Source organism: Corvus cornix, chromosome 18 (genome assembly GCF_000738735.6).
Source record: "Corvus cornix cornix isolate S_Up_H32 chromosome 18, ASM73873v5, whole genome shotgun sequence".
Taxonomy (NCBI): Eukaryota; Metazoa; Chordata; class Aves; order Passeriformes; family Corvidae; genus Corvus; species Corvus cornix.
In genome coordinates, this window is record NC_046347.1 from 4,221,343 (window position 1) to 4,245,012 (window position 23,670).

Below are 23,670 nucleotides of genomic sequence, written 5' to 3' on the forward strand. Positions count from 1 at the left end.
CACTCAGCTCTGGAGCTGTGAAACAAATGCTTTGTCAGTCACAATTTGGTGAGCACAAAGCAAATAATGATGTATGGTGGCGAAGCTCCTTTCAACAGCTGATTACACAGATAATAACCTATTCGGTTTTAGGTGGTTTAGGGTTTTTTAAACAGATTAATAATCATAAACTCAGAAGGTCAGGCATTAGCACAAGATGAGTGGCTCTGACAACAAGCACTGCGTTTACAAAGGATGCTTAATTGAAGCTAATTTCACTAGGTGACCTTAAACAGCAATTTCCTTTTCATATGACAGAATGACAGATTTTTTTTTTTAAATTTTATTTAAGGCACAAACCTTCTATTTTTCCCTCCCTTCATGATTAACTTTGAAGTGCAAACTCCTGAACGTCCTTTTACCCAAGACTCAAAAGGCTGTGCACAGCAAAAGTTAACCTGCAAGGTTCTTTTCTATTTGTTCACATAAAGGATTGTGCAGTCAGGTATTGAATACAAATTCTTTCCCTCGGAAATCAGAATGCCAAGGCCATCCAAAGATCCCACTGGTGAAACCACAGTGGATTTTGACGAATCTTCAAATTACTGAATCTCAAGGAAAAACTTGCAGCAGGCAGAATTCATCTGTACTGGCCTCCTCCTTGTTACCTTCCCTGAGCACCTTCACCTCTGCAATTGTATTATTTCATGTATTATCCAGCCAAATGAGAGGCAGCAGAGCTGTTCCCTGCTGCTCCCTCCATTCCCGGCAGTTGCAGGATGGAGCCTGCACTGAATCCTGACTTTTACCCTGGACAAAGCCCTGCACAGCCACATTTAATTTCAGATAAGCAGGACCCGAGTACTCCGCGACTCCGATCGATTTTGTGGAGTCTTTCAGACAAGAGCACTTGTGTTAGGAGGAAAGTAACTGAAATCGTGGGAAAGGATACTGGAAAAGGAAACTAACAACAAAAACAAGCCCCAAACCAACATTCAGACATGTTCTACTCTTAACAACAGCATCTGTTTCCTTAAGATGGGCTCTCCATCAGGGCAAGGGAACAGGCTAAGGCTGAAGCAGCCACTGATTTCCCCAAGACGCTTCACTGGTGCGTGTCTACACCAGAATGAAGCATTTCCCAAGGACTCCTCAGCACTAAACCGAACACTTCTGTGTCCCTAAGCAGGCTCTAACAAAGCACTTCCAAGAGCCATCAGTTCCGACTGTGCCTCCCTCTCCCAAAGCCTCGGGCACGACTGTTTACAACAGTGACAAGAACAATTCCGACAACTTAACGAGCCTATTAACAAAAACAATGTCTGTAATTCGCTTTTATTTGCGTGGTTGTGACCATGAGAAGAGGCAGTACACTCACTTGAAATCAGCGTTTCCATTAAGGATAATCATTGTGGGAGCCTGCTCTCAATTACCACCAATTCCAACGCAAGGACACCTTTTATTAAGGTAAAAAAAGGTTTCAATCATTTAGACTCCTGCACGGCGTCAAAATGTAAACAAAACAGAAAGGAGAGCTTGGAGGAAGACTTCTAACAGCAGAGATAACCAACTTAACAGAGGCAGTATGAACTAAACAGAAATCTCGATTTCCAATGCACAAACTCAGCTGAACAAAGCACCCCCTTCATGTGCCCACTGAGACTAATTCTCTCTTCCAGATTTGCTCTTTATTGCATTTTAAGGACCTTTTCCCCACTCTTATTGGTGCTTCTCTGTGGTACTAACACAACCTCTGAAACTAAATTTATCAAGGCACCATTCTGAATTTATCCATGAAAATCACAACAGTCTCAATCTTGCTTTTGGACCAGCACGGTCATATCAGAAGGGCAAGGTCCTTGTAAAGGAGCAAACTTCCCAGTTCAGCTCCATCTCTAAATTATCCCATCTTTTATTATTTTTGCCTGCACGTTAGACAGAGATCATGGAAAACGTGGTATTAACTGCTGCTGCCATTCAATTAACATTAGTGGGGCTACAAAGAAAACAGAGGTGTGGCTAAAGCCTTCAAACACACATTTCACCAGGAAAATTAATGGTTGTGGTTGTAAGGTCATGCCTTCACTGACACACATGCACACTTTGGGTCCAGGGTGGGTATTGTGGCTCCTGGCATGATGCTGAACATTGCATTTCCTATTTATACTGACAGCCAACAGTGTTTGCCCTAACATACAGCATTTAGGGTTCTGTTCACACATCCCTCTGCGCATTAATTACTGGCACTTAGGCTGGAGTCCAGGGAACCACATTCCTCATCTGAAGTAAGCTTGTGGAATTCCAAGGAAGTCCAGAGGTCAGTCTGCTTAACTGGCACATGGTCCTGAATTTATGGCCTTCTACATTTAAATTATTTTCCATAAAGTCACAGCAAACCCCACCAGGAAGTTCTCTGTCCAGTATACTTTAAAATGGTCACAAACATTCAAAGAAGTTACCAGCACAAGACTTCTTGTTTTTCACAGCTGTACCACAGGAGGGTTTCTGCTAAGATAGGGACCTTGGTTAAGGATTTTTGGGGGTTCTGGTTGTTTGGGATTTTTTTTTTTTAATATCCCTTAAGAGTTTAGCAGTACCTGCAGAAAATTATAGATTTGAAGTATTTAAAAAAAACCTATAAATGGTTCTTTTCCTTATCTCAGCTCGCTAACATAGATTGTACCTAATGAAATTAACACAACAGAAGTAAAACCACATCATTAATTATGAACAAAGGCTACAGCTGTAGAAATTCTCCATGCATCCATGTATCAAAATGAAAACCAACTGGCAAGACAAAATAGAGATATGTTTATATGAGATTCATTAAAGACATTTTTTAGCAGCTTATTTGGCACTCAATTGTCAAGAAAATCAGTTTTCATTTCCTGTTTAGCATTTGTTTGAAAAACTTGAGGACGTGATATGTCAAGATATTAAACCTTAGTAACACCTTAAAAGAATGAGGGGGAAAAAATGAAAAGAGGACTTTTTAATAAACCAAAGCAAGCTAATGTATAATTTTGCATATAAAGATGAAATCTCTAATACAAAACAAAGCCACAGATAAAGCAAAAGCTTTTTTTTTCCAATGCCACTTAATTTAACAGTGAGCTCCCAATTCAGATTAACATGAAACTGTTCAAAGGCCACTGAGGTGAAATGAAGGAGGTGCAGCCTCGTGGTTGGTAAATGATGATTAACAGATTAAGAGATGGAATCATAAATGGATGTCAGTGTTACTGTTCTTTATCTTGCTACACCAAAAATTTCAACCAAATTAACAACTGTGTATATTGGAGAGGATTTTTCACGTCTTGGCAAATCAAAAAAATATTTCACAAGTGAAAAGCAATCATCTGTCAGCAGCAGCCAGAGTAACTGAGGCCTCTCTCTTCAGATCAAATGTCAAAAGCAATACTTACACAGTTAATAGTAATAAAGAATAGCTATCCATAATGCAGCTTGGAGATTGTCATGATTTCTTGTAGAACTTGTCACAGAGCAATAATACTTCCCTTTAATGACCCTATAAATAGTTCTGAGCAGCCTTCTAAGATTATCTGATACTGAGGCAGACCAGAAGAGAGAAAAAGAAAAAAAAAGCAAAGCATCAGATTCACAGAGGTACTGAAAACCCACAAGTCCTTATTCATTAGTATCCCTCTAAGTTTGTTTCAAAGTGCCTTTTGAAACTACATAAACGTAGCACTTTTCATTTCTAATAGAATAGTTCATATAATTCTTATGTGGCAAATGAACATCACAGAAGTTCATCATTAAAAGGGATCAATTTAAAAAGCAACCTCATGAGAGCCTAACCTACTTACAACTAAATGGCATTGTTTAAAATGCACTCATAAGTTACTCATCATCACAAGACCCAAGAATCATTTTTTCACCCAAATATACTGAAAGACAAAACTGCTCCTTGTGAATTTTCATGTCTTTCTGCTCTCATTAATGTGATGGGGAAAATAGGGCCCAGAAAGGGTTTAGAGGTAAAAAAAAATATCAGTAATTCCCTATCTGAAAAAAAAAAAAGCTTTATCCCTCTTGGTCCTCTGGAGAAAATACAAATGTGTAGCAACAAGAGAATTTTAATCACTGGCAGCATCCTTTAATCCACACCTTTGTAATGCTCAGTATATAAAAACCGTATGCTTCAAATTGCAGGGTAACAGGAGTGGGTGAGAGAGAGACTTTGCAGTGCTGCTGGTGCCATTAATCACATATTGATTGAACACTGAATGCTTTTTCAGGCTGCCTGACAAATTGGAATGGCACTGGTGACCCCTCACTCAAATACACGTTCTGCCTCATTCTCTTTTACATCATTCATTGAATCTCCTGGGAATACCCATAGTCTCTCTCTCCTGCTTGTCCTCACAGATTTCTCTGCTTGCTGGGTGTTCAGGTGCCCTCTCACCCCTCCATCAACACCTTGCTGATCACACAGCAAGAACCTGCCGTGAATTTAAAAATCCCTTTCTCTATCCCTGTAAGAAGATCCCTCTGGGCTCTTTGGCTGTGCACAACGAGGGCTGTGCTCCACGGGAGCTGTGACACTGCTCCTGGAGAGCAAAAGTGACAGCAAATGTCACAGGAGATGCCACCCTCCCTCCCCAGGATTAACCTTGGGAGCTCCTACACAGTTACAACACGTGGGAGCTACTGACACGTAACCAGCCGAGTCTTTCTAAACTTGTCTTTAAAGATAAAACATTCATATTCTGACTGTGCATAAAAAAGAGTTGGTGAACGGTGCTTTTCTAAAAATAGCTCCATGGAGTGTCTAAAAACACCTTCTCAGTGTTCCATGCCTGTTCTGTGCCCACCAGACAAACATAACTGCAAGTACTTCAGAGTTTTGTGTAGGCAGATAAAGTCAAGGTGAGTCAGTCAGTCACTGCCTGTTACATCATCTATAACAGTTCTGGATTAAAATGTAGTTACTATGCCAGTAACCTTCCTTTCCTATTTGGTGGAGGAAGATTACAGTACATTTTCCCCAAAACAGACTGAATAAAACAATTTAGGACCAGTGTTTCAGGTCATGCAGTAGAATAAACACTGCAGTATTATTCTGACAGTTCACATTCTCGGGCCATTTGTACTTTCTAAAGTTATCTCTGTGCTCCCATCACAGATTTTCATCATTTTATGATGAAAATGCCATTGAACTCAAAAGAACTATTTGGGATTCTGGGAGGGAAGCCATGGATTATGGTCCTCCATGGGTTATGGTCCTTCATGTAGCACTACCCTGAGGAAGGTTCAGCACCTTTCCCAACACAATTCCCAACATTTCAATTCTGAGATGCTGAGCCAGAAGCTGTTTTCCATCATCAATATTTCACAGGCCTTGGCATCCCATCCTTCAGATGGCCAAGGGTCATTTCTTCAAATTCTGGTAAAATCTATCATGTAACACTATAACCTGATCGACTTCCTTACAAGAAAATTAAAAACACCAAACCCAAAAAAGCCCAAAACAGAAAAAAAACCCAACCAAACAAAAAACCCCATGGATCTGACAACTTAGGCACATGAAATAGATTAATAAACAAATGGTTGGGAAACAAGGAGCTGAGAGATACAGAGTAAGGCAACATTTCCCACAGAAATACTTCCTCACATCTAATTGTTGAAAAATTCAATGCCAAATTGATTTCTCAGCTGTGCAGACACGATCTGCAATTCAATCTACCTTATAAAAATATCACTCATTCTATACAGGAATTCCAATGTCTGCAGAACCAGAATATAGGAAAAATAATTTAAGGGACAAACCCCCAAACTAATTCTGTAGTGCACTGTAGAGTGAAATTAGGCAATTACATTCTGAAAGGGACATCTCAGAAGAGAATTGTTCAATACATGGATTCCTGCATTTCCTTCCATTTCCAATACCAGACTTTTAACAACACATATACCACGCTCAGTTGATCCAAGCAAGGAAAAAAAGCCTTTCAAATTTGGCTTTTTTTTTCCCTCCTGTCTCACATTCAGCTGGACTGAAGTAGCAGCTTCCTCCATCTCAACCTCTGCAGCAACTTGACCTCTTTCACCTTTTCACACTTCCCAAAAATCGTGCCTGTGCTGTTCCTCCTGGCAGAGCAGGCCTGGCACAGGGATCAGATGCTGCTGTAGTCTGAGCCACGGGCAGCCAGGGCTGCTGCTGCTCCCCACTCCACTGTGAAGAAGGTGATTGTTCCAAAGAAGCCCACGATCACCATGATCAGGAGCTGCCACTGCAGCAGGAAGTAGTTGCTGTAGAAATAGGCAACTGCAGCACAGATGGACTGAGAGGAAAAACAAAGTGAGAAGATTATCAGTGGAGATTTCCAGGCTGGTGCTGCTACAGAAGGATTATCAAACTGACACAGACAGTTTAATATGAAGCTCTCAGAATGCTTTTGTAGTAGACAGACAATCCTAAGGCTTCATTATACCTCAACATATGTCTCGGCATGTCCCACAACAGATTTAGTTTTTACTTGTTATTTAAACAGTGCACAACTGTAGAAAATGAACACCAAACTCCAAAGTGTTTCTAGCGTTGCAAGCTGGTATTTCAAACTGGTAAAAACACTACCAAAATCTCTGGTATTTCAAACCACTTTGTCTAGAAACAACACAGACAAAGCTTGAAGATCACAGCCCAGAAAACTGTTTCCAGCATCACAAAACTATTTTACACCAAAATTCAGGATGAAATAATTTGCAGAAACATTTTTTTTAGCTCATTAAAAGCCTAACCCAGTATTTCAGTAATATCCCAACAATCCTAGGTCCAAAAAGCTAAGTTAGGAAATACCTGAACAAACTTAAAGATGGCAAAGGCAGGAGCACTGTCCTCTGAATACAGGAATCCCAAAATACTGAGGAGCTGGGTGTTGAAGCAGCTGTCCCCCAGCCCCAGCAGGAAGCTGCAGAGCATGGCCACCTCTTTGCTGAAGGAGAAAGCAATTCCAATTTAAAAGCCATTCATTCAAACAGCTCACACATCTATAAACTATTTTTGGCAGACTTATTTGGAAACTGAGAATGGAAGAAAGTTATCACACTTTTAATTTCCCTAGAAAAGAACTGGGAACGCCTGGCTTGGCAAAAAGAGTGGCTGTTTCATCAGCTTTAGTTTCTTGAATGCCAAGACTTCTAATACTGTTACCTGCAGTCAATTCTACACTGAATTAGAATCTCTAAAAAGAACTCATTCTGGTGCTTGGAGCCACAGAGCCCACACAGCAGTGATTAAAAGCTGAGCCACATGGCGAGTTCACAAAATGTGCAGGAATGTTAGAGAAATACCAACTCATTTGGCAGAAAAATACTCCAGCTAAGACCAGTCACCTGCACAGGCACAAATGCTTAGAATTGCAAGTTAGCAGCTGGGTCTGCAGAACTGAAAATACAGGATTTTCACACAAAATGGCAAAAATACACCCCAAAAGAAAGCTGTAATGATGAGGTAAGAAAGCTTTCTATATTCTTCCCCCAAACACTGAGTGCTCTAAGGGACAGGATGCAGTTAGACCAAGTGGAATTTGACAATAAGCACTGGAAGACTTTGGAAACCAGTGCAAAAGTGCAAGGCTGGTGCTCCCTTATGTAAAACTGAGCCCAAGACTGTTTTGAAATAAACCGAATTCTTAACACCTACTACAATAGATGCTGGTCTTGCTATTGTGCTACATGTCAGAAACATCAATTGTCAAGTGACACAGGTGCTATTATTCATCCCCAGGCTTTTTATTCTTATGCCATTCAAGTTTCTTAATTGGGTGCACACTGGTGGAATATCTACCTTTAATAAAAACAGAATTCCTGAAAGCTTTTTCTAGGGAGTTAGTCATTACACAGAAAAAAACCTCAAGGAATTCTCTGTAGAGAAAATTCTGCTGTTCACGTACATCCTGAGTTACAGCAGCCAAAGGAAAAAAAATCTCACATACCTTGGAATCATATAAGCAACTTGATCTGTTCCTTCCATAGGAGCGATGGGGGCATCATTTGGCATGTTGAAAAAAATTAAATAAAAGGCTATGAAGTGGACAAGGATGCCCAGCATCACCACTGGGTTCCTGCCAGAGCGACTCTTCTTGCTCAGCAAGCCAAAGATTCCTCCCCCTGCAGGAGCACAAACGAGGAGAAAACTGAATCAGAAGTGAAGACTGAAATCCCAACAATTTAAATTATAAACGTCCCCACACTGGGTAACAAAGGTTGACTGACATGCAAACAGCCCCAAGGAGTTTGCCAGGGAAATGGGGGCAGGAGATTGATCAGATGGTTGCTGATGAAGATATTTCACCTTTTAGCAAGTATTTAACCAGCAGCCAGCTTCCTTCAGTATTGCAACAGCACTAAGTGAAAATGGACAGCCTTGTGCTCAGCTCTTAATTGCAAACCCATGCAACTCAATGGATCTGAGCTGCTAATGAACAGTGGTTTTTTGTTAAACACCACAGTACTTGAGTCTACAGGAAAAAAAGAAATATTTACTTAATGAATATTACCTGCATCCAAATTTATTCAAATATCACATCTCATTTAACACAAGCAAACTTTTTAAAGAAAGAAATCCTTAGTGTAACCATTTATTCAAAAATTTGAAAATTTTATCACCCAAGAAGTAATAAAAATGCAAACATAATACTATTTCAAAATAGCATTTAAAATGGCAAAACGGTGTCAATTCCCTAATAACACTGCAGCCCAGTGTTTCTCACATTTTAAGTCTGTGTATTCCTCCACAGTAACCCAAAGAGAATGCAGAATATCAGAATTCATAGGCATCAGATGTTGGTCTACATCCACTTTACACAGTGTAAGGTACAACTCACAGTGCAGTAAGGAACCACAGTGCCAATTCTACTGCTACTATTTCATTTCATGTTCACATCATTATTGCTGGAAGCTCAAAACACACTGTTGAGTCAAACACAAAAAAAACCCCACCCCACTTTGAATAACTACATCACCCTAATCCTTTTTGCTCTCAAAAGGCAGCAAATTCAGACTCACCCAAGATTTCTCCAACACCAATAAAAATACCAGAGAGACCAATCAGGCTCTTCTCTTCACTGCCAAACCTGTTCACAGCACCAATGCAGGTTCCATACACTCCAGAAAAGAACGTTAACACCAAACCTTGGAAGGAAACCAAACAGAACTGATAGTTGAACTTTCATGGAAGTCATGAGAAAATCTTTATGCTAAAGGCTGATTTCCCCTCAGGTATCTTTAAATCATATATTTAAACAAGGTGTGGGTAATACAAGCAAAGAGACGATTTTAAACTCTGTAATTATTATGTTCTTCTATACCAGTTCACAAAAGGCACATTACAGAAGTGTCACTAATTGGTGTCACAGGCACTCAGGTTCAGTGCTGCTACTCTTGACACAACCCCTACACACAGTTTCTATTTCTACTTCTCAAGAACTCTGGAATTTTATCAAATGACAAATACCATGTGAAATAACACAAAGTAACTGATGAAATAAAGCACAATTTCAGTATAGGATTTCCCCCCCTTCAAGTTATGGCATTCCTAAAAGTCCCTGCATCCCCAAATACCAAGAAGGAGCAAAGAATCCTAAAATGAACTTTTCTGTACATAGATAATGAATTTAAGCTGAGGAAGAACTTCTATTTGCTTAAAATCCTCTTTCTTTCTTTCTATTGCCATTAGTGTGAGGAAAGGTGACACCACTGAGTCCAGCTAACATGACCATCAGGATAAAAATACCAACTCAAGAAAAAAGTGTATGTAAAACAATGCAAACTGTTATTCCTAAACAGCTCAAAGTAAAACTTCCTCATTTATATCCTTTGCCTTATGCTACAGCCAAACTCTGGTACAGCACACCCTGCCCTGCCTGGATAAACTGCTTCAAAAACAGGGGTGCACTTGGAGCCTCTAAACCTGACCAGTAATTTTGGAATAAAAGTCCTTGATGGCCTTATGGAATTTTCTGTTTTCCTACACAAAGTGGCAACACCGACCCAGATCCAGAAGATGGCAGCAGATATTTTTTCCCCAGTCTGGACTGATGTATTTCTATGCCACCTGTAACCCCAAATTTCAGGGTATTCAGGCAAAACCTTGACTGACTCCCTTCCCTTGTTATCTTGCTCCACATTCCCATCCCCAGAGGAATTCAGGTGAGTTAATCTGGGTTAGCACAACACTTGGAGATGCTGTGAAGTAATTTATAACTCAGATTAGTGGCTGGAGCAACCCAACGCCAGAGCTGCTCCTGCTGTTTCTCAACCAGGAGCTGACTGTAAAGTGCAGTGTTTATATTTTGTTCACATCAAAGTTTTTCTTTTCACCTAACAGTAATTTTTCATAACAGTGACTCAGAGCTTAGGTTCTGAAAGTGCACCTATTTAATAAAAAACCCTAATTTGATCACAAACAAAACTACATCTGAAGGCAAATAAGGAGCAAGAACCGCCCCCTCCCCCCAAAATAACAATTCAAGGATTTTACAGTATTTTTTTGGTGGAAGAATCACTTATATGGCAAAAATATTTTTTTATTTTACAACTCATACATTGGTCCAAGGACGGCAGACCAAGTTTAACTAAAAATTGTTAAAAAGAGTAAGAACTCTTGCCACAGCAAATACTATTGAAAAAACCAGCTGAAAATGGCTAAGCTGCTTCCCAATAGAACCAAGACTAAACTGAAGAGCATGAGGACTCTCCCATGCCTTAATGAAGGTGTGATGTACAAACATTCCCTTAATTCAAATGCAATACAACTGCATTAAACAGTCTACAAACTATTGATAGTGCAGTATCAAATCCCATAAAAGCCAGCTCTGTAAATTTTGTCTAACCCTCACTTTGGGACCCAGAACTTCACTGAACCAGCACCTTCAGATTTGGATGCACCCCTCCTCCTGTACAGAAACACTCGCCAGGACCCAGAAATGTCACGAGCAACCCAAAATTAATTAAAATATCTAAGTAATGTTTGCAGAGATATGGGTTAGAATTCCAGTCTGGGGTTAAAATCCCAAGCAATGCCTTGCCACTGCTCCATGGTGAAACTCTGCTGGCTTCATACCTGTGTAGGCTGTTGTAACACTGAGAAGCAGCATCTCTTTGGTGAAGCTCAGTGTAATAGATTTCTCTGCAAAGAAATAATAAAGAAAATTAATAAAACTTCTGATCATACTACTAAGATAATCTACACTTACTTTTGCTCTTTGCTTAAAGCAAAAATTGGTTATTATACAAACTGCGCATTAAAGTTTTATTTACTGTTTATTACAGCAGAGTGCTAAATAAAACAACCCTGACCTGCCATCTAGAAGAAATGTGGCATACAAAACTCATTTCTTGTAAGAAATGTAGTAGGGGAAATATTAAAGAGGAGATACACAGTTTTCAATTATCAGACAATTTTCTGCTCACTGTATTTTTGTACTCTCAGTTCATGGCAACTGTCTCCTGAAAGGATAAATAGGTTTTCAGTGAAGATCCCCATGTTCTCATAACAAACTTAAAAGTCTCAGGCAGAACACATCAAGCTTCAAAGGAAACTGCAGCTGCTTCAGTTCTAAATTGTTAACTGGTATCAACTGGTGACAAAATCAAACACCATATGACTTCTTTTTATCTTGGTATGTTTGTTGATTTTTATTTTTCAATCTCACACTGCCTTTCCCAAGTTGTAACCCGCTCCTTTTGTGCTCATCTGTACAAGGAAGCTGTTGTAAAGCAACAGCTTTGGATCTGAAAACACATCAAAGGAGGAGCACTCCAAGTCTGTCCTGGACTACACAGGTACGTGATTGAAGTGGTTTGTACATGATCACATCATCAGCACAAACACAGAGAGCTGGGAAGGAGATGCCAGGTTTTGCTGAAGCAACTCTTATGTGAAATTGTACTTACTGAAGGCAGCCACTGCTCTCATCATTTTGTTTCGTGCAGACCTGGGTAAACAAATTACTTGGTCAAAATGGAAGAGAATAACCACACTTTATTGCTGTGCTGGAAGGCACCTTCATTTTTCAAACCTTCTGTGCATTTTCTAGCCCTGCACTATACACTGGAATATGACAATGTATTTTAAAAGTTTCTGAGATCTGAAGTAACCACAAAATCTATTTGCTGCCCACACTAGTGAATGCTTGCTTAACAGAATCTTTCTTTTGAACATTTTCAGCTTTCAACATTTTTTCCACAGGCATGCTCACTGATGTTTTTATAACATTTTCATTGCTCTTTAAATAAAGCAAAAATATTTAAGCTGATGCCTCAGGCAAAACTGCACTGAATCTGTGTAACTATGCATTTCTAATGTATTTATCAGGGTGGCATATATATTTAGAGAAGATAGGAAAAACATGTTCCAGTTTGTAAAACAACCTATAAAAAAGGAGTACTTTCTGCTTATTCCAGCCTTTCAACTGGGCTGATGAGAGCAAGACAAAACATAAAAGTGTTTCATAATAATCAGTGGAGAAGAGGTGAAGGGTATCTTTCACAAGGCACTTAACTTATCAAAGGAAAAACTTCATGTGCAGTACTGAACTTCACCCTTGAGAATGTGCCATATCAAGAACATTATTTTTCATACATTCTCATTGCTAAAATACAGACACTTTTCTATTAAATCTGTGAATCCTCCAGGTTGTTGGTAACAATCATGTTTCCAGCACAGATGTTCCTCTGCAGAGCAGGAGCACAAACGAGGAGATGAGACACCATGTTATTGCCATCAACACTTACGAGCTCTCCCCCAGGATTTCATTAGCGGAATCATCATCCCCTGGAGCTTTTGCATCCTCTTGTTTCCTAATCAGAAAGAACAGAACTGTGCCCACAAGACTGATAACAGTCAGAGCAATGAAGACAGTTCTGCGATCGCTCTCTGTGGAAAAACAAACAAGAGCCATAACCAGATGTGCAGAAGTGACTCAAACCAATCCAGCTACCTCCAAACAACTAACACACACATGCTACAGCGTTTAACACACACTAATTTTCTAGCTTACCTTCCACATGGAGCTGCTGGCAAACTCCTGTCTCAGTTTTATGGTGCTAATAAAATATCGGCAAATTAAAGAGGTCTCTCGCATTTTCTGCCATGCAAAGGCTATGACCAAGGAGCAGCCAATTAAAGGAAGTGCATAAATTATTAGCAGAAGAAATTACATATTGGAAGACTTATATAGTTCAGAGTGGACACAGACTGCCCCAAACCCCTTCAGATTTCTAAAAGAAGCTCTTGACCAGCATCAGAACTATGAGCACCATGGCATCACAAACTCATAGACTGGGAAACTACAGAGGCATTGAAACCACCAAAACCTCAGTAACTGTCACAGCAGCTGGAGGGGACAACTCTGCTAAACAAGCTGCTTACTGCAGCAGAGCACAGACACATCTAACACAAAAGCCACTCCCATTTACCAGTATTAAGCAGGGAAAAAAGCCAGTAACAGCAAATAGTTGTGATTGAATTAATGCATGACCCTGAAGATACTACCTAAGAATGGATTTCCCTCCCCTTTAGCTCAACAGCAAATGCAAGCTTGTCCTGAAAATAATTTGTGTATGATCACAGTTCCAAAAAGAGAAGGTGTGCTTCACACCTTGAAATGCCTGTGATATTTTCATACAGGTAGTAAAAAGATTTGATTTTTAAATGCTGTTAGGGTTCAATATCAAATTTTCTAATAAAGAGGACTCTCAAGACATTTAAGATGGAGGGAAATGTAACAGCAGAACTGCCTCATAGTTAATTGCTCTATTCTGTGGTTAGCAGAGCAGGGAAGTTTGGAATGCACAGAATTTGAGAACCCCCAGGTTCAAAGTGTGTCCAGTAACACTTAAGCCTTTGTGTTACAGGTGAGGGAATGCAGAGGATGACCTTTAAAAAGTAGCTGGTGTTTCATTACCAAACCTGTGTCTGCGGAGAACCTGAAAAGATGGAGCTAACAGAAACAAGAAGTGGACCGTTCTCTCTGTTCTGTTATTTCTGAAGCCTGATAATTATCATTTAAAAGCCAACATCTTACTCCTTACACCCTCATCTGTTAAAGGTTAAAAGAATTGACTATTCTAGTAGATATTCTACATTAGGACTAAATAAGGAAAACCATCAGTAATTATAGAACAGGAAAATCAAACTTATCTGTTTACAGAGCACTGATTTCCCAGCAATGCTCATTTTTGTTATTAAAATCTATTTTCACTATTGCAGTTTTTTAGTGAAACCCCCTCCATACTTTGCCTGGCTTCAACAGTTGCCAGAAATCTTTGCTTTAAAAACACTCTCAACACTGTCCAGCTCAAGAACATGAATAAAGTCCACTGTTCTTCAATTCCTGCTCTTTGCCAGTGTCAAATGGAAAAAACTACAGTATTAATTACAATTCCATCAGGAAGTTTGTCTTCATAAACTAAGGAAGAGCAAGTTCTTTCTCTGCTCTCCCAGCAGTGCTGCCCCATCTCAGCCTCTGCCTCCTACACTGCTTAGTGCCAGCACAATGATTAGTGCAGCCATGAAGGGAACTGGGATGGGTTTTCATTATTTTCCTTTATTTCATAGCTTAATCAATCTCCAATACGATTTAGGAGGACACTCTACACCAGGAGCTTACTTTGGAACAGGATAATGTGTATAAGATTACACATACAGCCAGAACACCTCCCCCCTAAACAGGTGTATTTTGGCACAAGTGTGTCTGCACAGTGAAAATCCCAGAGTAGCTACCATGGAAAATCTCCAAGAAGAGACTATCTACAATAAATAAATAAAGTCTGCTTTAGTACAAGCTTCCTGCCACTTTGGAGTGCACCATTTCATCTGTTTATTCATGCTACTGTATTTAAAGGTTGGCCATATAAACAAGCAGTACCCACCTGATATGTGAGTTTTTCCTTGCCAAGCAAAGTAGATATACAGATTTCCAAAAATCAAGCTGTAAATAAAAAGAACAAAGGTCAGAAACACATTCTATGAAAAAGTTAGGGTTGTAGCACCACAGGAGTACTATTCTATACAAAAATAAACAAGGCTGTGCAATTGTGAAAGAAATAAAGACACGAGTCACTCTCCATGTCAGCTCTTTCTATATAAAACTTCAAACAAATCTGAGGATTCTGCCCCATAGTGCTGGCTATTCCATTTTCATCAATCAAGACACAAGGTGGTGGCAAAAATGAGGAAACCTCCATCTAAGTTGCTTCTAATTTTGGAAAGGTATAGGTTAGAAAGCTGACATGTTTCTAGAGGTGATTTTGTAATACTTCCTCTGCAGGGTCATGTGTCTTGTCTGAAGTATTGCATCGGCTCAAGGAAATTGTGTCTCTCACTACCTCTTCCCAAATTACAGTTATTCTGAATGAATGATTTAAAAGAGTTTTAGAGCCAATTTTCCTTATATTAAGCCACGCATTTTACTCACTGTAAAACACACAATCAGCTGGGTTTGTGGAAATTGCTACCCTGATAACATACTGAGGGGTTAATTCTGGAACTGAAAACTTTAGAAACACAAGTATGCCCCTGGTTCAGGCTGATGTTCTCTCAAACCAGGATCCCATCCCCACAGCAGCATTAGCAATGCAGGCTCAGCACCCCAAGCATTTCTGCAATTCATTCCCTGGTTATCTCCCAGTACTCAGAACTGTTGCATTAAAGGTGGTAAAAAGGATCTCTCTTCAGGAACCATTTGTGCACCTGTCTCCCATGAATTTTTTTAATTCTTTTTTGACCTTGCTGACACAATCCAACTCCACACACAGTCCTGTGGCTGCAAACTCCAGAAGTTTAATCACCCACAAAGCACCTTACCTGTTTCAAACCAGCCCTCTTTACTCTCACCAAGTGACCCCAGCTCCAGCACAGCAACATTTGGTGAGCAACAATTCCACACTCAGCTCCCCTCCTGCCCTCATGTTTGGGTAACAAACATTGGTATAACCCTCCTCAGCTGCTGTTCCTCCACAGGAAAGAGTCCCAGCCTTTTCAGTCTCTCTTCAAGCCATCAGCTCTATCTTGTTGCATAATTTCATTATTTTCTCAATATCCTAATGGCATTACACTCCCATGAGAGGCATTAACTATGCTGCACAAAACACTTAATGGCCACCCACAACACAGCATTCACTGCCTTGTTCTCACTGCCCTGCTTGATGCTGAGCCTTTTGTTGATGCTTTTAGTCAAGCAGAACTCAAATAATATCAGAGAGCCATCAAAAACAAGTACAAAATTTCTTTTCTGGCTTCTGACTGACAGGTCTAACTTCAATATCTTCACCTTGGCAGCAAGAACCAGCTTCTGCCTCAATAAAGGACACAAATTGGCACAGCCCTCCACAATCAACAGGATTGCTGTTATATCCCTTGAATGCTCCCCTAACAGAAATGTATCTTTTTAGCACCTCAGAAGCAGAGATTGCAATATCCAGCTTTCATTCCCTGTTCTGTAACACACAACACCAATAAAAATGTTGCTTCCATCTCTCCTTCCCACTGACTGCAAGGTCCCAGGGGAGTACTTTTGGATGCAGTGTCCCACGTATAAAAAGATGTAAAAAGCAGAATGGGTACGCAACCAAAAAAAGAGAAAAATTAACAACTAAAGCCTACCTGAATTGTAGGAGTGCCCAAAAAATTCCACTGTTCCTTCCAATGGTGTTTTCATCAGAATTTTCAGTCAAGCAATTTCCCTGGGCTGTCCAGAGGACTGAAACAGACGGAATATATTGCTCAGGAAATAAAAATACTTTGAAGGTACATTCCAATATCATAAAAAATAGTCAGCAGAGTAAGAGCAATGCTTACCAGCAGCTGCAATGCCAATAAGCACAGAGGCAGTGTAGAAAGCCCATGTAGCTGGTTGGATAAAGACTGCAATGTATAGGCTAGAACAGAACAGATCGGTTTATTGGATACTGACTTAAAGTGGACAATGCTCTTTAACAATCAGATACCTCACTTAGGTGCTTCTAAATCAGCTAAAACTCTCCTAAGGGATGTTGAAAAACAAGTTGTGTGTGAAAAATCTTTTTACCCTTCTAAGCACATAGAATTTTTTTTATCTAGTTATTAATTTGAGACCATAACCTCAATTCCACAATCAGCAAAGTCTGGGAATGCTGTGGAAAAAAATGTGCTGTTTCCAATGGGCTGAAGTACTCTGCAGTTACACATCTGCAGTATCTCTGTGAGATGCTTTTCTTAGCCAGTACAATTTCATGTATGGCACAGGAGCCTTAGATGCAAAAAAAACTAAAGAAATATTTCCAAGGAAGCAGGCAAAACCTCAAAATTAATACTTACCTGTAAAACACGCCACTAATAACCATGGAGAATTGAGGTCCTACTATTGCAACCAGTGAAGGTGATATAAGATTTGATGCAGACAATACTCCATAAATAATGGACATGCTACAAAAATAGAAAATAAAGATGATTAAATACTTAGAATAAAATACAGGCTATCACTATAACTGATTTAAGAGTGTTCAGTGGATTTCAAAATATTCAGTTAAGTACATACAGAACTTAACAGCAAAACTTTGATGGTCAAACACTTCCTTACTTTCTTCTGTTCCCTTCACCCACTGCACTGCACGTGGGAATACAGGAGTGTACAGTGTTCCCTGGAGTGCTGAGTAGAGTCCCAGACTACTGCAGGCAATGACATCCTGTAATTTACAGCATGCACTTGTCAAACTGCCTGAACAGCAGTTATTGTATTTTGTACCCTGTACATCTAGAGGAGAATGTTCTAGAGCCTCATTTACCTGTCAGCGAGGTTTTCATCTTCTGCCAAATACACCGCAGAAATTTTACAGACATATTTTGTCCCAGTGGGATTTTTAGTTTAAATTAAGACAGCAAACCCTTCAAAGGAGCAATCAGGTTTTCCTACATGACAGATTAATTTGGCATGCAAAAGGTCCCTGATCATGCCTGACAAGTTTGAGTCTGCCAGTGCAACAAAGAGAATGGCTTATTGTGGCTTTGCTTGTCTTTCTGACTGCTCCTTTCACATTTATGTTGTACTTCCTGAGAGCTGATCCACACCACCTGTCCTACACAAACACAGAGTGTGCAAGGGCAAACAACCAAGGCCTGAGTTAGCAGCTGGATTTATTTTTAAACGTCCACCTTCTTCGCCTCTTAAGGCAAAATGTGGAGAATGTGATGAGAGTGGCTTTTTTCTCCCTACAAAGAAAGCATGCACACCAGATATGTAGTTCAACTGGAAGTAATTCAGAGCAGAACTGTGAGAAGCCTGTTTTAAACTGCTTTAAGTCTGCCAATAAATTGTGAAGTCAGCAGAACACTGCAATCTCGAGAGGGTCTCTCTACTGGATGAAACTGTAACTAAGTTCACCCTGCAAGGAGCAAAGTAAGAAGAAAATCTGTGTAATTACCTCGTGTAGCCACTGCCATGAAAGTCTGTGTTGTTTAAATTTGTGATAACAGTTTGCTGTGAGGAAGAGATCATACATTGTAATATGTTAGAATCTGTCTTGTATTTTGAGAACACCTTCATCAGTTTGAAATCAGTATCAAACATTAGAATTATTCATTAATAGACACTACAAAGTACTTTAAAAAATTTTAAATGTTAATTACAACTCACACCACCTCCACAACAAAGATGCAGGAGATACTTGGCAGGGAGACTTCTGTTTCAACAAGGAATTAGTACTTTATGATTAAATCATGATTTTGTAAGAGACCTAAAATACTTCACAAAACTTTTGTTTCACTTAAGACCTCTCTTACATAGATAGGTATGACTATCTTAGTTTTAGAAATGGGGGAAAAAAAGGAGAAGTTTCAGAATAATCTTAACTTGACCTAACTGTGAATCTCTGATAAGAGTTTCCACTCTTTTCAGCTTCCCGTTATTTCCTCATTCCTTTTTTTTTCCCCTTGAATCAGCTTTAGTGCTCATGAGACCATGTAGTTAGTTGGACTGGCAGATCTGATCACAAGTCACTTGCTAAGACTTTTATGACAATGAATTGCATGATTGCATGATCACAAAGTCCAATTCAGTGAGGTGCTGAATTCACCACAGAATTCCTGAGATCGCTGGGCTGCACTTAAGAATTCACATCAAGTATCACACTGCACTAGGACTTACAAAAACTACCCCAAATAGTTATTTCTATAGTGCAGTGAAGGACATTTATCTGTCTGAACCCAGCAAGGACTCTTCTTGCATGAAAGAAAAGAGCTGTAAGACCTGTGGGCTCAAAAGGGATATTGAAATCTAACTGCCCTGCAGGCACAGAACTAATAATCCTGAAAGCAGCTCTGGAAGTTCAAGGGCTAAGCCTGGCAGTAGCAGGAGTCTAAAAATTTAAATAGTAACAGTAAATTTGCATTATGCTGTGCTCAATTTTTTGTCTGCAAAGAGATACTAAATAGCAGCAAATAACTTCTTCAGCTGGAAGGTGACTTGGCAGTTTAGCAATTGTAGAAGTCTATTTGTCAGGTGTTATCCTCATACTCCCCCTCAATATCTAGTTTGTTAGATTATGAAAATCTAGTTAATAATAGCATGGTTAATAATAACTTAGGCAAATATTTTGAAAGGGACTATACAGAACATGGAATATAGAATATGCAAGGTTCGGTGTAATTAAATTGTTCAACACTGCAAGTGTCAAAGCAGGTACTATTTTAAAGTTCAAACATTTTATAAGATTAATTTTCTACTTTCGAAGCAATCGGGCACAGTTATATATGTAGCTATGCTATCTTAAAGAAACAACCTGCTGAATTATTTGGTTAAACACATTAATCTAGTTAAAACACAACCAAAAGAAGATAAAATGTCAAAGTACCTTGAACATTAGAAAATCCCAAATAAAGCAACATTAGAGCACACAAAAGACAAGCCAAGATAACTTGGCTTATATATCATAAATGAGATAGAAATGTGGCATGTTTTGAAAGTCACACCTACCGCGATATTTCCACAGGATTGGAAAGCAGTAAATATAAACATAAATGAGACTCCCAGAATAATGATGTTGAAAAGCTTTTTTCCTTCAGAAGACATTTTGTGTTTTCTTCCCAAGTCCTCAGCCTCAGTCTGGAAAAACTCTTTTTTCTTTTAAAAGTTTCCTCTTAACCTCTGTTTTAAAAAAAAAAGCAAAAAGAAAAAAAGAAAGCAAGCTTCGAAAATGATGATTAGTTAGGGCTACTTATTAGCTGCTAGAAAATATCAATTAATCAAGAATTCTGGTAACTCTTTTAAATAACGTGCAACAAAATCGGTAACTTTAAAAAAAACAAAAGGTCTGGTACAAAAGGTAATTCCCTCTACCTGTTCCCATGAAGTTAACAGGGCTGACTGCAGTGTGTTACTTCATGACATCCCTTTCTCCCAAAGGAGCAGTTTTCCCAACATCGAGCAGGTTAATCGGCTCCGCTTCTCGTCATTGTTAAAATCAGGATTGTGGTCCCCGGCCTCTCAATCACCTGACGAAGGAAAGATGAGCCACTCGCACCCACGAATCATTTCCAAGCAGTGCACAGGAAATAAGGAACATTTCGGTGTCTCGATCAGCTGACCCAGCCCTGAAAGCCCTTGTGCACTATGGGAAATGCAGTTTCAGCAAAGCAACCTTCTCCTACTTGAAGCGGTGAAAATCTCCCAGTCGTTAAAATAAAATCATTTGTACTAGTTTTTGAGGATTGTAATTTCTATCCACTAAATAACACCTGGCAAGATTAAAAGAAACAAACAAGCAAACTAAAAAAAAACCCACACACACACACACAAAGAAACCCCCACGAACCAAACCAAAAAATAAAAACCCCACACAACTACAGAATCATGGAATCACAGAATGGTTTTGATCAAAAGGAACCTTAAAGCCCATCTTGTCCCACCCCCTGCCATGGGCAGGGAACTTCCACTAGACCAGGTTGCTCCAAGCCCCCTCCAACCCGGCCTTGAACACTTCCAGGGATGGAAGTGATGCCATTAATCTTTTACTTCACAATATTTCTAAATACTAGATTTAAGATCAATTGATCTTCGAGTCATGAAGATCTCTGTTAAAACATCAGCAAAGCTGAGAGAGGATCAGACATTGACTAAACGGCCACTTTTTCCTGTTACCATCCTTTGTTCTGTTGGGCCTCTGGAATTGGAGAATTCAACTAAATCAGTTCTACTTTTATGCTGGCAAAAAAAGACAGAGAAGGAAATGCAGAATTGATTGAAGTAAATGACAAATCATCACATTTTACCTCTGCTGTCTACAGTAAAGGGTTTAAAGAAACAGAGGTCTCAAAGGGAGAAGAGGATTTTAGCCCAGGAGTTAGAAGGGCTTGTTGGGAGAATTTAAACTAGATTTGAAGTGGGATAAGGTTTGCTTGACCAACCTGATCACCTTCTATGACGAAACAACTGCATGGATGGGTGAGGGGAGAGCTGTGAATATTGTCCATCTTGACTCCAGCAAGGTTTTCGACATTGCGTTTCACAACACTCTCCTGAGGAAACGCAGGACGTGTGGGTGAGACGAGTGGGCACTGAGGTGATTGAGAACAGGCTGAATGGAAAATCCCAGTCATAATCAGTGGTACAGGGTCTGTTTGGAGGCCTCTCACTAGTGGTGTCCCCCAGGGTTGTTTAATTTCCTCATCAATGACTTGGATGAGGGGTCGATGCCTCCTCAGCAAGTTTGCTGATGGCACAAAGCTGGGAGGGACGGCCGATAGCCCAGAGTGCTGTGAGCCCTTCAGAGGGACCCAGACAGGCTGCAAAGAAGGGCAGAGAGGAACTGTCTGAAGTTCAACAAAGGCAAGTGCAGGGTCCTGCACCTGCGCAGGAACAACCCCAGGCACCAGCACAGGCCGGGACTCACGGGCTGGAAAAGCAGCTCTGTGGGGAAGGAGCTGGGGGTCCTGGTGGCCAACGAGCTGTCCGTGACCAGCACTGTGCCCCAGGGGACAAGAAGGTCACTGGTGTCCCGGGGTGCGTCAGGAAGAGCATTTGCAGCAGTTCAGGGAGCGATGCTGCCCCTCTGCTCAGCCCTGGCGAGGCCTCCCCTGGAGCAGCGTCCAGTTCTGGGCTCCTCGGGATGAGAGAGACACGGAGCTCTTGGAGAGGGTCCCATGGAGGGCCACAAAGATGATTTGGGGACTGGAGCATCTCTGTCCTGGGGAAAGGCTGAGGGAGCTGGGGTCAGAGGGGCCCTCGGCCCTGTCTGTCCCTGTCTGCAGGGAGGGGGCAGAGCAGGGACCAGGCTCTGCTCCGTGAGGCCCAGCCGTGGCACAAGAGGCCACGGACACAAAGCGATGCCCAGGAAATCCCATCTGGACACGAGGCAGAATTTCTTCCCTGTGCAGTGACCAAGCCCTGAACAGATTGTCCAGAGAGGGTGTGGAGTCTCCCTCACTGGAGATATTCCAGAGCCATCTGGACACAATCATGTTCCATGAGCTCTAGGATGACCCTGCTGGAGCAGCGAGGTGGGACCAGATAATCCCACTGTGGTCCCTTCCAACCTGACCACCCTGTAGTTCTGTGAAATAAAATCTGCACCCCAGCTGTGGTTATGTATATTTAATACATGTATTACATGCTTTTTTAATTCCCAAACTGTATTTTTTTAAATGCCAGTGTTTTTCAAAACAGCACTAATTTTCACTTGTGGAAGAAAGTCAGTGTGATTATTCAGAGGCTGCCATACAAAGGTGCAATTAAAATATCAAGGTGAAGGGTCTTAGCACAAGAAAAGCTCTTTTCTTCATTTTTGATATTATTAATTTATAGTAGCAGAATTTTAAGATGCTCTAAAAATAGTGTCCCACTCACATCTTTTCCCCCTTGTGCCAGTACGAGCTTCCATCCTGCTGCACAGCAAACTGGGCTGGTGTGCTGGAACAATTCCTTTGGAAACAGCAGCAGTGTGTGTTGAACCGACTGAAACTGGGAGGAACGGGTATAGGAAACCTCCTCTATCATTTTAGGGAAATCATTGTAAAGATAAACTTCAAATTTCTCCTTTCATCAGATGAAACACCACATTTTTTAATCAAAATTCTCTGGAAAAGAAAGAAAAAACAAGCATGAGACAATACAAAACGTGAAACCAGTACCAGTTTATTTGTTTTCTGAAGTCATTTGTAGCAGGAAACAAACGGTTGCTTCTGTATTTGTACCCACATCACTGCTTATTTTTATACTTCTTCAGTGCAAAAAAAAAAAAGAAGAAATAAAACAATTTTAGTAAGACTAAGAATTTAAATTCTAATACTGAAATAATTTTTCATATCAATGCTTTCATTGGATTAAACAGATCAGTAGAAAATAATCTCATTTCTATTCCTTTTTTAACCTAGTATGGATACACCTGGATAGAAACTTTTAACGTTGTGAGATGACAACCAAGTATTACAGCTCAGAAAAGGAGTTTGGACATTTTATTAGTGCCTGAGGTGCCAGAGCAACAACTTTTGGGGTGGGGGAGCAGCTTTCACGGTATTCCCTGGACTCTGGGAAGTCGCTTGTCACCTTTACACAAGGGCTGTGCAAATCTTCCTTGTTCCTCCACAGCACGAACTTGCAAAGCGGGCCGGTGTGAGGATTATTTTAATATTTCCCTGCTCTGCTCTCACAGGCACCGAGGAGCCGGCGGGGACCGCCTGGGCTGCAGCGCGGA

The 23,670-nt window shown here is 40.3% G+C and overlaps 1 protein-coding gene across 1 annotated transcript; it reads right to left on the reverse strand.

Moving 5' to 3' along the window:
* Positions 1-1,297: 1,297 nt before the first annotated feature.
* MFSD11 (major facilitator superfamily domain containing 11) lies at positions 1,298-20,544 on the reverse strand. Its single transcript, XM_010407547.4, has 14 exons — positions 20,319-20,544; positions 19,956-20,126; positions 18,406-18,461; positions 17,303-17,410; positions 16,805-16,884; positions 16,610-16,706; positions 14,878-14,936; positions 12,739-12,880; positions 11,899-11,939; positions 11,066-11,131; positions 9,010-9,135; positions 7,938-8,112; positions 6,800-6,935; positions 1,298-6,284 (listed from the first exon to the last, which is right to left on the reverse strand). Exons 2-14 carry the CDS (start codon positions 20,049-20,051, stop codon positions 6,117-6,119), a joined length of 1,350 nt encoding a protein of 449 aa, XP_010405849.1. The 5' UTR covers positions 20,052-20,126; positions 20,319-20,544; the 3' UTR covers positions 1,298-6,116.
* Positions 20,545-23,670: the final 3,126 nt, after the last annotated feature.

Bases quoted from the DNA above. Each gene is read 5' to 3' on its own strand.
- MFSD11 (XM_010407547.4), bottom strand. From the start codon at position 20,051: ATGTCTTCTGAAGGAAAAAAGCTTTTCAACATCATTATTCTGGGAGTC. The intron at 12,881-14,877 runs GTGGGTACTGCT...GTTTTTCCACAG, and splicing joins AGGAAAAACTCACATATCAG to AGAGCGATCGCAGAACTGTC. The intron at 6,936-7,937 runs GTATGTGAGATT...TTTCTCCTTCAG, and splicing joins GTTGCTTATATGATTCCAAG to CAAAGAGGTGGCCATGCTCT.